Source organism: Cloeon dipterum, chromosome 3, assembly GCF_949628265.1.
Source record: "Cloeon dipterum chromosome 3, ieCloDipt1.1, whole genome shotgun sequence".
NCBI lineage: Eukaryota > Metazoa > Arthropoda > Insecta > Ephemeroptera > Baetidae > Cloeon > Cloeon dipterum.
Genome location: NC_088788.1, coordinates 2343364 through 2357345, shown reverse-complemented (window position 1 = coordinate 2357345; position 13982 = coordinate 2343364). Strand labels below are relative to the sequence as shown.

General features: G+C 45.6%; 1 protein-coding gene across 5 annotated transcripts; it reads right to left on the bottom strand.

The window, feature by feature from the left end:
• Positions 1-198: 198 nt before the first annotated feature.
• On the bottom strand, positions 199-13800 carry LOC135939053 (membrane-associated guanylate kinase, WW and PDZ domain-containing protein 1-like). Of its 5 annotated transcripts, none has more exons than XM_065483203.1 (19): positions 13440-13798; positions 13160-13340; positions 8767-9133; positions 8059-8531; positions 7399-7512; positions 7093-7278; positions 6724-6912; positions 6475-6663; positions 5622-5902; positions 5226-5563; positions 4836-5168; positions 4365-4625; positions 3942-4303; positions 3762-3884; positions 3539-3706; positions 2781-2815; positions 2045-2203; positions 1843-1984; positions 199-976 (listed from the first exon to the last, which is right to left on the bottom strand). In XM_065483203.1, the coding sequence occupies exons 1-19, from the start codon at positions 13584-13586 to the stop codon at positions 858-860; spliced, it is 4167 nt and encodes a 1388-aa protein (XP_065339275.1). In that variant the 5' UTR covers positions 13587-13798; the 3' UTR covers positions 199-857. The 5 variants fall into 5 exon arrangements, 4 of the variants coding, with proteins under 4 accessions (XP_065339275.1, XP_065339276.1, XP_065339277.1 ...); XM_065483204.1 differs by having other exon boundaries at positions 5622-5887; XM_065483205.1 differs by lacking the exon at positions 7093-7278.
• Positions 13801-13982: the final 182 nt, after the last annotated feature.

Below are 13982 nucleotides of genomic sequence, written 5' to 3'. Positions count from 1 at the left end.
ATTTAGGCAGTTTATTGACGCTACTATCAATTAATCAGGCCCATTAGTAAATCTGCAATTTTTGAAAAAATAAAAAAATAACTCAAGAATCAAAAGTATAATTTTTGTATCTTCTCACAATGAAATTTTCCCACCCTGGATGCAATTGATTTCCTTTGTTCAAAAGAGATGGAGCGAAGGAGAAATAAAAGAGAGACGTCAGTTTAAAATTATTTATTGGGTTTCATTACGAAGAATAAAGTATTTAATATGTGAATAACTTCGCATAGTTTTAAACCTACAGAGTGCTGGATTCGTTTTAACATGCTTAGAATGTATATTTTATGTTATAACAATGCAAAAAGTTTGCCGGAAAGGCGCTTGGATGTTTATTTATTATTATAATAGCTCTACCCAATAAAATATCATTGGTTTTGTTTCGCGATTTCTGTGATAATAAAGGGATAAAAATTTTACAAATGGCAGCGTAAAATGCAATACAAATTAAGTAAGCTCAATGGTTAAAAGACTACACATAATATTAAAGATTTTGATGGAAAACGAGCGAGAGAACAACGTGACGCGGGCAACAATGAAACCGTAATACACTGAGATCAGCCAAATTTCCCGAATGTACAAGTAGCTGTCTCTGCTGGGAAAAACAGTGTGTATGTGTGTGTGAAAAATATCGATAATATGCACCATTATACAATAAGAGAGAAGCTGCAATGCAAAACACATTTAACTTTTAATATAGGCACGAGTTGCTTTCAATCCATCCAATTTTTCACTTTTCCTCGCGTTAAAATTCCCCTTTCCACGCACTCACGAACCGCACCGCACTGCCGAATAACTAATTAAGAAGTCTGCTGCGCAAGTCAGCTCTGGGGGAAGTGGTCCCACGTGATGGGACCGTTCAGGCCCGACGACGCCGGAGCCGTGCTCGGCTGAGACAAAGAGCTGCCCGGCCGCATCAGTCCTACGTTGCCGCCGCCCTCTGAAAACCAAACACACACCGTTAACAGCAATTTCGGCAAAATCTTTTAATGCACATTAGAGATCAGGCCCTGAGGATCATGGACAGTTAAAAAAATAGACAGACTTTAAAGGGATAATTCTTAAAGCAGTTTTTCAATCGAGATTTTCACTGAATTTCCGCATTTCCCTAAAGGAAGACTCGCACTAGCAGATAGATTTTGATTAGAGGATTCCGAATCATGTGTGAAAACATGGCCAAGCGCAGGAAATTTCGCAGAAAATTGGCAAAAACGAACAGAGGGGGGCGTGTCACGTACTTTCCCACTTTTTTACTGAAGGCGACCATTAATGTAACTGAATTAACATATTAATTACGTTTTAAATATCAAAACAATTTGGTGGTAAGCTAGGAATCTGTCTTTATTTATCAAGACATAGTCAATTTTAAATTTAAACCAATTTAATTGCGAATCAAATCACGAAAATCAGTAAAAACAGCAAGAATTCTCTGCCAGAAAAATCCTTGTCGCTGATTGGCTGACAAAAACGCGCTAGCAGCTTCCGCGCGGTTGCCTAGCAACGTAGCAACGCGGGAGAATCTGACATGCGCGTTGTCAGCCAATCAGCGTCGAGGATTCTTTCAGTAGAGAATTCTTGCTGATTTCTCCGATTTGAAGTGTTTTCATTTGAGATTAAATCGTTTTAAATCAACTATTAATGTGTTTCTGCGATTAAGCATTGATAGAAAGAGCTGATTCATCGATTTGTAAAGGCGGAAATCCATTAAAAGTCGGTTTCAGGGCACTTTTGGTCAGTTACGTTAAACTTTTCATGCATTATCATTTTAAAACAAAAAACCACTTTAATTTTGAACAAGGTACTGACCAGCCATCGAGTTGGACGCCTTGTTTCCCCTTCTGATGAGCAGTCGGACGCACGGCCCGCCGTTCCTGATGATTTCGATGGCGTCGGCGTGCGTCATGCTTTTCGTGTTGATGCCGTTGATCTCGATAATTTGGTCGCCCACCTAAATCCCCAAAAAGGAAGATGAAACACCAAACTTGAAGATATAAGAGGAGGAATTTACCCTGAGCCTGTTGTCCACGGCGGCGGGCCCGTCTTCAGCGATTTGCAGAACGAACAGCGGCGTGTTGTGGAACTCTCGGCCACCGCGAATGCTGAAGCCGAAGCCCCGCTTTCCTCTGCTCAGCTCAACTGCGTGGTACTCCTCCACGCCTTCTTCCTCCTGCAAGAGACAAGGGTTTATAAATTGTGTCCGAAATTTACACTAAATAATATTTGCTAGAGCTACAGAACTGGAAAGAATTAAAACTGAAATTAAAAAATTCAAATGGAGCAGTTTTCCGCGAATTTGGAGGTCGATTGGACGGGATTTTTAAGTTATTTATTTAATATATTATTCCTAATAACATTTTTCTATTTTTTAAGAATAACAGTTTCACAATTTTAACCGGAGAACTGCTCAAAGAGACATTTTGTTCTTCACAGAGCCGCAGACTTACATCTAATCCAGAATCTCTGAGATTGAGATTCCTAAGCAGCTGGGCAAATGGATTTTGGCGAAAAAAGAGAGAAAGCGGCGGTGTTTTTGTACAGATGGAGAAAAAAGAGTGATGAGGGAAGGAAGCAGAAAGATTTACCAACCATAACCTAGTCGGAGGAGTGCCTGCGATGAGCAAGAGGGCAGCAGAAAGCAGAAAAAGGTGAATGAGTGAGAGTGATGGGGTTTTTTTAATCGAGAAGCATGCGAGGAGTGTGATTGGCGTGCAGGGCAAACACTCAAAGAGCCAACGACTACTTACCCGTTGAGAGATGGATGTTGTGCTTGATGCGTCGTCTGAAACAAAAAAATAAGTGATTTTTAATTTTAAAAATGATATTTGATGAAAATTTAAGCCTAACTAACCAACCAAGTTTTTCCTAATATGAAATTTATCTAAAATTCGTATGAAAATTTCAATTGGCCGTTAGAAAACCTTTTAAATTTGTTTGGGAAAAGTAAAAATACCCAAAATTAAGCTAATTTCTTCGAGAATCATCTCAGAAAAAATATTTTTCATTTAAATAATTTACACGATCTTCCGAGGAAAATTTGGCAGAGAATTCTTGCCGCTTTCTACGATTTTTGTGTTTTCAATCGCAATAAAATTGGTTTAAATTGACTTTTAATGGATTTCTGCGTTTATGAATCGATGAATCAACTCTTCCTGCTAATGTATAATCGCAGATACACATTTAATTCCAAATGAAAACACTTCAAATCGGAGAAATCAGCAAGAATTCTCTACTAGAAGAATCCTTGACGCTGATTGGCTGACAACGCGCATGTCAGATTCTCCCGCGCAATTCACTACGCTTGCAAGCTGTTGCTACGTTGCTAGGCAACCGCGCGTTTTAATTGTCAGACAATCAGCGAAGAGGGTTTTTCTGGCAGAGAATTCTTGTTGCTTTCTCCGATTTTCGTGATTTGATTCGCAATAAAATTAGTTTAAATTTGAGAATCTGTATTTATGTGTGTTAAAGAGTATTGTGTATGTGTTTAAAAAGAGAAACAACTCACCAATTGGTGGTCCGATAGTCAGAGTAACAGTGTAGCCAGAGTCCTTGATCAAATTCACGATGTCGCCGTGATGCAAGTTGACGATTTCAATATTGTTTACAGCCAAAATGCGGTCTCCAACGTGTAGCTGTCCGCACCTTTCAGCTGGCGAGCCTTCAATGATGCGACCTACAAATTTACCAGTTAGAATTTCATTCAAGGCGCGTGCAGAATTTCCGCCTACCGATTGTCGATCCAGCCTTGTTGACTGATGAGATAATTACAAAGCCAAATCCTTCGGTTTCTCGCCGGCTGACTGTCACGTTGAATGGATAACCGATTTCCTGTCGATGAAGATTCTGCAGTTCTGTTCAAATTCAAAATATTAAAATCCAGAGCACGGTCAGATGAGTAAAACACAAACCATGTGTCGGGACACGTCTTCGGACCCCGATGGAGACGCGTCCGTTGACGGCCGCTTTGCCCATCAGCTGGACGACGTGGTGGTGCGACGTGTTGAGCACGCTGTGGTTGTCCACGCTGACGATTTCGTCGCCGGTGCGCAGGCGGCCGTCGAGATCGGCGGCGCCGCCGGGCACGATGTGTCCGATGGACACCTGCGAGCCCTCCTCGGTACCGCCGACGATGCGGAAGCCGAAGCCCGACTCCTGCCTCAGCAGCGTGCTGATGGTCTCGACCCACTCGATGCCGGGCGACGCCGGGTAGACGCGCACCGCCTGACCCATCGGGGAGCCGCCGCTCCATCGCACGTCCCCCCTGGTCAGTCTGTTATTATTATTGTTTTTAATTAATAATTTTTAGAAGAGAAAAGAAGGAATAGACGTGCCTTGTAACTGCGCTCGGCAGCGGCTGCTCGTGTTCGAAGCTGGTGCTCTCCTTTCGCCTGGTCAGGCTGTCCGACGGGTAGTAGTTGTTGAGCGGCGGGATCACCGTGCCTGGAGGCGGAAGGCCAGACTGGTGGTACGCCTGCGGCGGCATTTCCTTTGGTTCCGGGTACGCGTACATCCCGGCGTCGTACGGACTGACTGGGCCGCCGCCGAAGCCGTTGTAGTAGCCGGCGTACTGGTTCGGGTAGTAATCCACCGCTCTGTAACCAAAATTTTGTTGTTTTACACTTATAATACAGCAAATCAACGGGACGCCCTTTGCAGGGCAGGGATTTATCTTCTGGCACATAGGTAAATTTAAAATAAAAATAAAACTTAAAAATAGCGCAATTTTGGGGGCGTTGGAAGCGGCAAAGGGGCCTAAGAGACGCAGAATTTCACGGAGAGTCTGATAAAGGTCGTGAACTCACCCAGGGTCGTGAGCGTACTGGCTATTGTTGGGAGAATAGTCAAGCTCGTTTCCAGGACTCCTGCTCCTGGTGCTGTAGTCAAGGTGCTGCTGTTGAATGCTCGTGTTGGTCAGGTGCTCGCTCAGCTGATCGACCCTTTGGTCCACGTAGCCGTAGGTGAAGGACTCTTTGTACGGGTTGAACATGGAGTCCGGGGAGCCAGGACTCTGCGGACCAACCCCGACCTTCAGGGCCTCCTGCGCTTTGTTCAGGTTGACGGCAAAATCGGCTTCGGACCACTTGCCGGTTGGGGTCTTCGGTCTCACCCTCGTGTCTACCAGGGGCGTCTTTGGCCTGCGAACAATTCAGGTTCATGAACACCCTGAGGGTTGAATTGCACAATTTACTTACCTATTAGGCACGACTTCCTTCTTCTGGGTGCTGTACAGATCTGCGGTTGGAGTTTTGCTGCGGTACATGCCGAGCAGGTTGTCCTTGTAGGCGACCTTGTGAGGCGGCGAGGGCGGCACGGCCATCTCCTCCTTGCGCCGGCCCATCTTGGTCTTGGTGGGCGAGCCGAGCCCGCCGCGCTGCACGGTCACGCTGGCCTCCAGGTTGCGCGCGCACTCTTTCAACACCTGCACCACCTCGATGTGGCTCATGTTGCGCACGCTCGTGTTGTTAATGTCCACCAGGATGTCGCCTTCCAGCAGATTTTTGCACCGCTGCCGGTCAAGAATTTTCTTCACCTGGTCATCAAGATAATTTTAAAATTTCATTGAACACAATTAATTTATAAAAATATACCTTTTGGCCGTAAGCACTGTCTGCAATGGTGAAGCCAAAGCCCATGGCGCCCTTGACTATGGGGATTGTGAGAAATTCAGGCACTGTCGAGCTCAACTCGTCGTTTCCGATGAGAAGGTCGGCGCTGTTCGGCCTCGGAATCGAACGCTGCTTCTCCGAGGTGCACAGGTCTGGCATCGACTTGACTGAGCTGCTCGCCAGATCGTCGCAGCCGTTGTCCATGTACTGGCTCGAGTTGGCTCCGTAAACACTCACGTCTCCCGCGTCTGAAAAGACAGTTCCTAAAATGTCAGGAAGTATTTTATATTATAGTTGTAATAAAATTCGCAATTAAAAGTTGATTTAATTACGCATGAAAACGTAAAAATCAGCAAGAATTCTTTGCTTGAAGAATTCTCGACGCTGATTGTCTGCATACGCAACATGCACGTCAGAAATTTACATCATGCAACCACGACAACGTGCAGCCAACCAGCGTCAAGGATTTTCAAAGCAAATAATTCTTCTTGCTGCTTTCTCGGAATTTCGTGTTTACATTTGCAATTAAATCAACTTTATAAGTGTTTCAATGATTATGAATCAAGAGATCAACTCTTTAGATGCAAGAAGAGACAAGTCAACCGGTTTTCTGCTCATCAATAAAAAGGGTAAGCGATTTTACAGAGAGAAGTTCTTGTACGGTAGGAAAAAAGCGATCGATTTGAGTTTGAGGTCTCTACTCTAACCCAACCATCGCCTTCAGGGAGCTCAATTCTTTTTGAACGTTTTAAATTTTTGTACATTTGAAAACAGTTGTTTTTTTTAAAAAATTATCGATTTGAGATTTTTCTCCAATTTTTTTTATTTTTCCTACCTGGGGCATTGACCGCAACAGTGGTGACGACCTCATTGTTTGGGTCGTTGGGGTCAAAGGGCAGAGGGTAGCCCCTGCACACCTCGAGGTTGACCGTGTCTCCGGGCGCGATGGACTGGAACACGGTGACCATGTCGTGGTGCGTGAAGCCCAGCACGCAGGTTGTGTTCACGTAGACGAGCACGTCGCCTGCAATGAACATAAATTGCAGTCAGATAAATGCACTTTCAGTCGGCTGGACGCACGCACCGGTTTGTAGTTTGCCGTCGACCCACGCCGGGCCCTGCGGAACGACCGATTTTATCTGCAGAAACTCCTCCTCGCAGTCGTCGCCGCCAATGATGGTGAAGCCGAGTCCGCGAGACGACTTCAAGAGGGACGTCGTGATTTTCTCTCCTTGCAACTCGTCAGGGTTGCGCGTGAAGAAGGGCCGTTCAGCTGAATGAGGGAATATTTTGGTTATTTAAGCAAAAGAATTCTGTGTTTTAGGTTAAAAAATAAAAAATCGACCGCACACCTAACCTCCACCAGCTACAATTAATCTACTTGAATTTCATCAGTGCATTTCATTTTTTTTATTTTGCTTTCCTCCACCGGAGAGAGGAGTGCACTCACTACCTTTGATGTTGAGGTGCTGTTGTTGCGCACGGAACGGCACGTTAAAGTACATGGGGTTTGAGGGGTCGTCGGAATAGGGGTTGCTCCACAAAGGGTGCATGGGGGGCAGGGTAGGTTTCGCAAATTTCGGAACGATCGTCTGGTTGAGCTGCGGCTTTTGCTCCTCCTTCACCTGCGCTCCGTCGTCTGTGTGCAATATTGACAATGTTTTGGTGGTGCTACCTTTTACAGATTCACGCCAAAGTGATTTAAAGTTAGGCAGAAGATGATGGGGCAGACAATTTTTGAGAATTGTGCAGCACTTACTCTGCGGTCTTTTGGTTGAAAGGTTCAATGGGCCATTCTGCCTCGGTGAATGGCTCTGCTGCTGCATTTGAGGGCTGTACTGAAGTGGATCAGAGTCGTTTAACGTCAGAGAAGCTGCAGACACAGAATGAATACAAATTTTAATTGATTGCTGCACCGTTAAAATATAGAAATGGGAAGAAATTCAGCGTTGACCCTCAGATACACGTCAGGGTTGGACCCTGAAGTTTAAAGTCGGTCTTTGACGAAGTTTCTGAGCACACCAATCGATTCCTGAGGGTCGAATCAGGTGTAGAGGATATTTTTTCCCACCAAAAAGTGCAGCGCGACGAGCGAACTTTTTTCCCCGCCAAAACAATATGAATGCGAGAAGTGCGCATGCGTCAGAGCTGGCTGGATCTGCCAAAGAAGTCTCGTCTGCAAGTGCTCAAACCAGCTCTGACGCATGCGCACTTCTCGCATTCGTATTGTTTTGGCGGGAAAAAAAGTTCGCACGTCACGCTGCACTTTTTAGAGGGAAAAATATAAACTTTACCTAATTCGACCCTCAGGAATTGATTGGTGTGCTCAGAAACTTCATCAAAGACGGTCATTCAACTTCAGGGTCCAACCCTGGCGTGTTTTATTTCAAGACTTGCTACGAATTTTTAAAATTCCGACCTGTGTCACTGCCGTGAGCTGCCCTCTTGGCTTGAATGACGGGGTTCTCGTACTGCGTCTTGCGGTTGACGTGGTCAATGTAGTAGGTGCCGTAGTGCGGGTCTTCAATCTTCTCCCATCCGTAGGGCAGTTCGTTGTCCAGGCACTCCTCCAGCGACTTCTTCTGGAACTTGCTGAGTCGCGGGTCGAGCCAGTGCGAGGTGCCCGAGTTGTGGTCGATGAAGTAGGCTTCGCCGCGCTCGGTGAACGCCTTCTCCCAGTTGGGCGGCAGGGGGCCCAGCTCGTCGGCGCCCCCCTGCACCCCGAGGGCGTCCAAAATGTCGGCTGCGCCGTTGCCGCAGCCCTTTGAGTAGCTCGGCGGACCGGGAGGGGCCGCCATCACTTCGTGGTGGTTGTTGTCGTTCGCGGGGCCGTTCGTGGCTTCTAAATCAGCGTTGCTGTTGTTCTTAGCGGCCATCGCCTCCACGTTCGACCTGAAATCGCACGATTGGCACAATTTTGATTTGTTTATCAGAGATTTTAAGGTTTACTTGGGGGTTTCCAAGGCCCTGGCGAAAGGAAAGAATTTTAAAAATACATTAGAAAATAAATTATACATGTTTTGCGTGATTGTGAATGTTTTTCACAAGTTTAAGGCGAACCTGGTTGAAAAAGCGAGCTAAAAACTATTGGAAGGATAAAAAATAAATGGCATCTTGAGAAAAATACCTGTTTCTCCTGCGCTTGCCCTCGGAACTAGGGTGAGCGCCTGGAAAAATGGCAGCGTTGATCAAGGCGCCGGACGAGTTGGGACCGGGCGGCGGGGCCTCCGTGGGTGGTTTCGGGGTGCCATAGTGGTTTCCCTCGTAGACGCCGCTCTCGAGAAGGTCTCCCTGCCGTTCGAGCGCGCCGAACTCGTCGACGCTGAGAAAAGTGTAGTCGACGCCGTTGACCTCGCCGTCTCGCGCGGTTCGCGTCGTCACCGGCACCGTCCGCAGGTACAGGTTGTCCCTGATCGTGTTCTGCAATTCGTGGTCGGCCGACCCTTTCTGGTAGCGGGTGTTCAGGAACTGACGCAGGTCGTTCGTAATCTCACCTTCGATAACACAAAAAAAAGATAATTTTTAACTATTATCTAAAAATGAGGAAAAAGCTAAAAAATTTCAAGGTTGGCGTTCTAAGCAATTGGCTCCTGCACGATTTATTCCACAATTTAAGGATTTTTCCTCGAAATTCGCACACCGTTATCGAAATAAAGTGAAAAGCCATTTAAAATTCCGAGAAATTTGGCAAAATCTCTAATTTAACTGTTTTTTAGTCCTTTATTTCGTAAAAAATAAATTCAATAAAAAACTTCTTGCTACAGTCAACCACGCCAAATGTCCTTAGTTGTTTGTTTTTTAATAAAATCTTTTAAGACGCGGATTCTTTAAACAAATTCTCGATATTTTGGCTATTTTGGAGACGCGCGCTTGGATTTCGAAGCGTTTTCCGATTGGAATTTTAGGAAGAGTATAGCTGCTTACCAGCACCCATGAATATAAAGTAGTGTTTGTAGTAAAAGTTTGCGAAGCGAATGCAAAAATAGCTTTTTGCAAGACTTGAGATGCCTTTGAGCTCATTTTATCCGCTTAGAGACGCAAGTTTAAAAGCAGATAGTGTCGCCCTTCTCGTACGATGTTATTCTTATTCAAATAAAACCACCTCTCGAGATTAAAAGCAAATACACAAAGCTCTCTAAAATGTATTAACTCCGAAAATATGTACATGTTTAGTAAACAAAATTATCGAGTAATTTTCGGCAGTGTGGCTAAGGAAGCCGCTCAAGTTTCGCACCAGCTGCGAAAACGGATCAGCTCAGCCAGAACTTCACTTACTTACGAGTGTCAAGTTCGCCGCGAAAGAAGGAAACTGGAGCAAAATGCAGCGCAGCAGACCCGGCGTTCGGTTCGGTCACTGGCTGTGAATATGCATTTGGCAAAAAAGCGTCTGGCTTTTTGATCGCGCGCGCGGCTCAAAGGATCCGTGTGCATGCATGTTCGTAAATATTGGCTTTTTGCGCTGCCTCCACCGCTCGCTTTCAGAGAGCTCTTTTTCATCCACCAACAGAGCAAATTTTCGAATCCACCACCAGCTTTAAGCTTTAAATTTCTATAAATAAATTAACCGTGCTACTGCATGGAAAATAACGGAAATATTGCGGTAAAAAACTAATTATAACTATTTGAAACTTTTAATTAGACTGTTGGGCAACACTCGCCAGAAAAATAAATAAATAAATAAAAAAGCCGTGCTGACGCAGTCAACAGGCAGAAAGCGAGCGAGCGTTTTCGTTTTCAGCGGCTGGACAGCAGCAGCGTTTGTTTGAGGCAAATTAGAGGGAGCGCGAGATAAACGCGAGTGACGAGCAACAGACCACCGCATGTGTATTTTGAGCCGAGGCTGCAACTGCGGAAAGCAAACGCCTCTGCCTTTTAAAAACGCGCACCGGTGCAAAAAAAGGAAAATCCGACGGGAAGCGTCAGGTTTCCTGCTTGCAACCTGATTTCGCTGTGACTCACCGGGACAGAGATGCGGGTCGAACGATCCCGAATTCGAATTAAAAGACAGGCGAGCCTCACCGCGCCTCTTGACGTTGAAAACGCAACTGAACACTCGACTAGGCGGCGCACGGACGACTTGTTTATGTTGCGATTGCACTGCAACGAGGGGAAACGCGCCGCGGGAGGGGCGAGCACGGGGTGATCCGTCTCACAAAGCGCCCAATGCTTCCTTCCGTCGCCCAATTTTCACTTTCAGGCAGTTGTGCGTCACCAAAAAACGACCTTTGGATTGATTTTTCTAATCTGTCGGCAACTGACCGATAACCTATTGTCTTTTTTATTTAATTGAAGACAACACTAAAAATAACAAAAATAGAGGCCGGGAGATAGACTTGTGTTAAATAAATCAATCAGGAAATATTACATTATCGCTTAGTCCTGATTTTAAATTCAGCTAGCGTTCTGATAAAAAGGCAGAGCACGTATTGAAGATCACCCCAAGCAAGATGCGTTTTCAGCATTTTTTTGCTATATAGCGACGTGTCCCCCTGGGAGCGAAGAAAGCAAAGCAAAGTAAGGAGAGTGAATCGTGCCGCCCGCCGCCACGATGAGGAGGTGAAATTGGAGCGGATGGGGGCTGAGTGAGAGAGTGAGAGAATGAGTGAGGAGCGGCAGGTGGCCTGCATCTGCACAGCTTGCTTGCACCCCCTTCACGCGCGTCCCTTCTGCACTTCTTGGAACAAAATGAACAAAAATCGCAGCAATAATTTTTATTTCTGCCTCCGTCATTTTTTGTTTGAACAAACTGCAAATAATGCTAAGCCAAGGTGCGATAAGCTGATAAGGCAAATAGTCGCGGCTGCCACCTCGGTCCGGGCCGAAGCTGACTCAACACTCAACACAGGTGGTGCTAACTGCCAACACGCACCATGCAGCAACCGAGTAAGAAATAATTCACCGTGTTTAAATAGCGAGGGATAAATTATGTAAATTCGCTCTAATAGGATTCTCAATTTTATCAGCATGAATTTATGTTTATTTTTTCAGCATTGCAAAACCGCAGAAAGATAAGATTTTTATTTTTCTCGTCTCAAAACGCATGCGCCTCGAGAGCTTCATTTTCCACACATGTTTGGCATCGGCTGTGTCAACATATTAACCCACTCCTTCCTTGAAAGGATCTAGAGATGTGAGAAAATCCACACAAAAAATAGTGACAAAATTATAAAACTTTATTGCAACACAAAGAATTGGAAATTTTCATTGGAACTTCATTTTTTACATTGCCAATCGATAAAAAAATTATCTGAACCTATCAAAAAGTCCGGCGACCAATCAGAGAAGGGAAGCGGTCCTCTCTGATTGGCCAGATCGAGACAGCAGCGCCACAGCGACAGCCAGTGGAAGTAATCTCCGGCTGTCACTGTGGCGCTGCTGTCTCGATCTAGTCACCGGAGTTTTTCTGGCAATTTTTAAAAGGTTCAGACGATTTGAAAATCATGAGAGAAGGCTAAAATCAAAATGAATGAGTGCTGAGATGCGCAAAAACAATCGGGCGAGCTATGCAAAATATTGGAGCCGAGGTGAGCCACGAGCAGCGAGCGCGGTGAAGCTTTGCGAAGATTTGTACGGCCTCTGATCGATTTCTCGGCCCAAGGGACAACAAACTCCGTTTTCAAAATCGACTCTAGCGAATGGCGAGCCGAAATAATTGATTTCTATTTGCGTAGCAGCTTTCAAATGCAAATTGGAGAGGATTCAGACCATTCAGAGGAAATGGAGGGATTGCCGCTGATTGACCACGCAAAGAGGAAGAGCCCAGTTACCCAATCAATCAATGCTAAACCTTCGTTCCGTCTGCGCAAATGAAAGCTGATGGTATTTTTTTTTCAATTAAATTAAAATAATAATCACTCAATTTTTGATTAAATCTAAAAGATTATTCCTGTAGCGATTACAAATTATTATACTTATTACGAAAGAGATACCCAAGATTACGACAATCTGATTTATTGCTTTTTAAAGTAGATAGTAGTAAGATTAAAAAATTCTATCATTGCCCAATTTTTTGACGAAACTTGAGGGTGGATTAAATTAATATAGCAGCTTCTTGTGAAACCTATTGCTTCTACAAAAATAAACACGAAGAGTAAATCGATTCTGAGAGAATTATTACACTAACATAACAAGCTTTTATCACCCTCAAAAAATAGCGTTAAGTCTGTAATTTATTTAAACTGAATTGCACCATCCGGTTTTTTCACCACTGATTTTTACCAAATTCTTGTGCAAGAAATGAATTTTTACCATGAGAAAATATTAAATTTGCGGTCAGAGGGGTCAGATTTATTTTTTAAATTGGTATTTTTGCGGCCTAAATTTCTAAAAATAAAAATTTTTGACAATTTTTCAGGTCGAGGTCGTGAGTAAATAATTATTGAAACCTGAGGTGCAAGAAACAGGAAAAAAAAATTGTGTTTTTAAAAAATGCGGGTTTTTTCATCCCTGTATTAAAAGGAAAAATAGCCTAATTCCCATTTCCAGGGGTGAATGAGGACCCTGAGGGTTAGTTGGCTTACCGGCGGGGATGGTCTTGATGACGACGGGGTTGCCGTTGCGGCAGCAGTGGTGCAGCCAGGCGAGCACGTCGCGCTGAGTGTAGCCGGCCACCTTCTGGCCCTGCACCTCGACGATCACGTCGCCCGCGTCCAGGCGTCCGCTGGCGTAGTTGACGCGGCCCTGGTCTAGGTCTGCGTCCACCTGAAAAGCAGGCCGTCAGCTCGGTTTTTCCGGGGGTTGCTTATTATTGGGGCCCCGCCCACCCGTGTCCGTCCAGGGTCCAGGGACGGATGTACGCACCTGAGCGAACTGTCCATTGTCGGAGCCGCCGACGACTGAGAAGTGGAGGGCGCCGTCGGAGGCGGTCGAGAGCACCGTCTCGCGGAGCTGGTGCCGCCAGTGGGGTCGGGGGTGTGCCTCGGGGCTGCGAGCGTCGGCGCCACTCATCAGGTCGCCTCCATCGCCTCACTCGACACCCCGCTTCGACCTTCTGCCTGCGCTGCCGCTGCCTGCCTGCCTGACTTTTCTCTTCACCACCCGATTGCACCGGCTCAAAAATTCTCGCGATCAAACACCACGATTTTCCGTCACTTTTCCCCTCAGCTTCCAAGCTTCGTCCTCATTTATTTACGGTTTAACGGCCCACTTGCTTGAAAACCGGTTGTTGACGCCGATTTTAACCGGTTTTCGCACCTACACCGCTTGAGAACGCGACGTTGCTACTCAACACGACAGGTGCTCCGCGCCAAAAAAAACCGGTTCTTTTTAGTGAAAGCGATGGCTGCGAGGTGCGCGTGCGCAGCGCCAAGCCCGAATAGCGGTCGCTGTGCCAAGTGACACGAG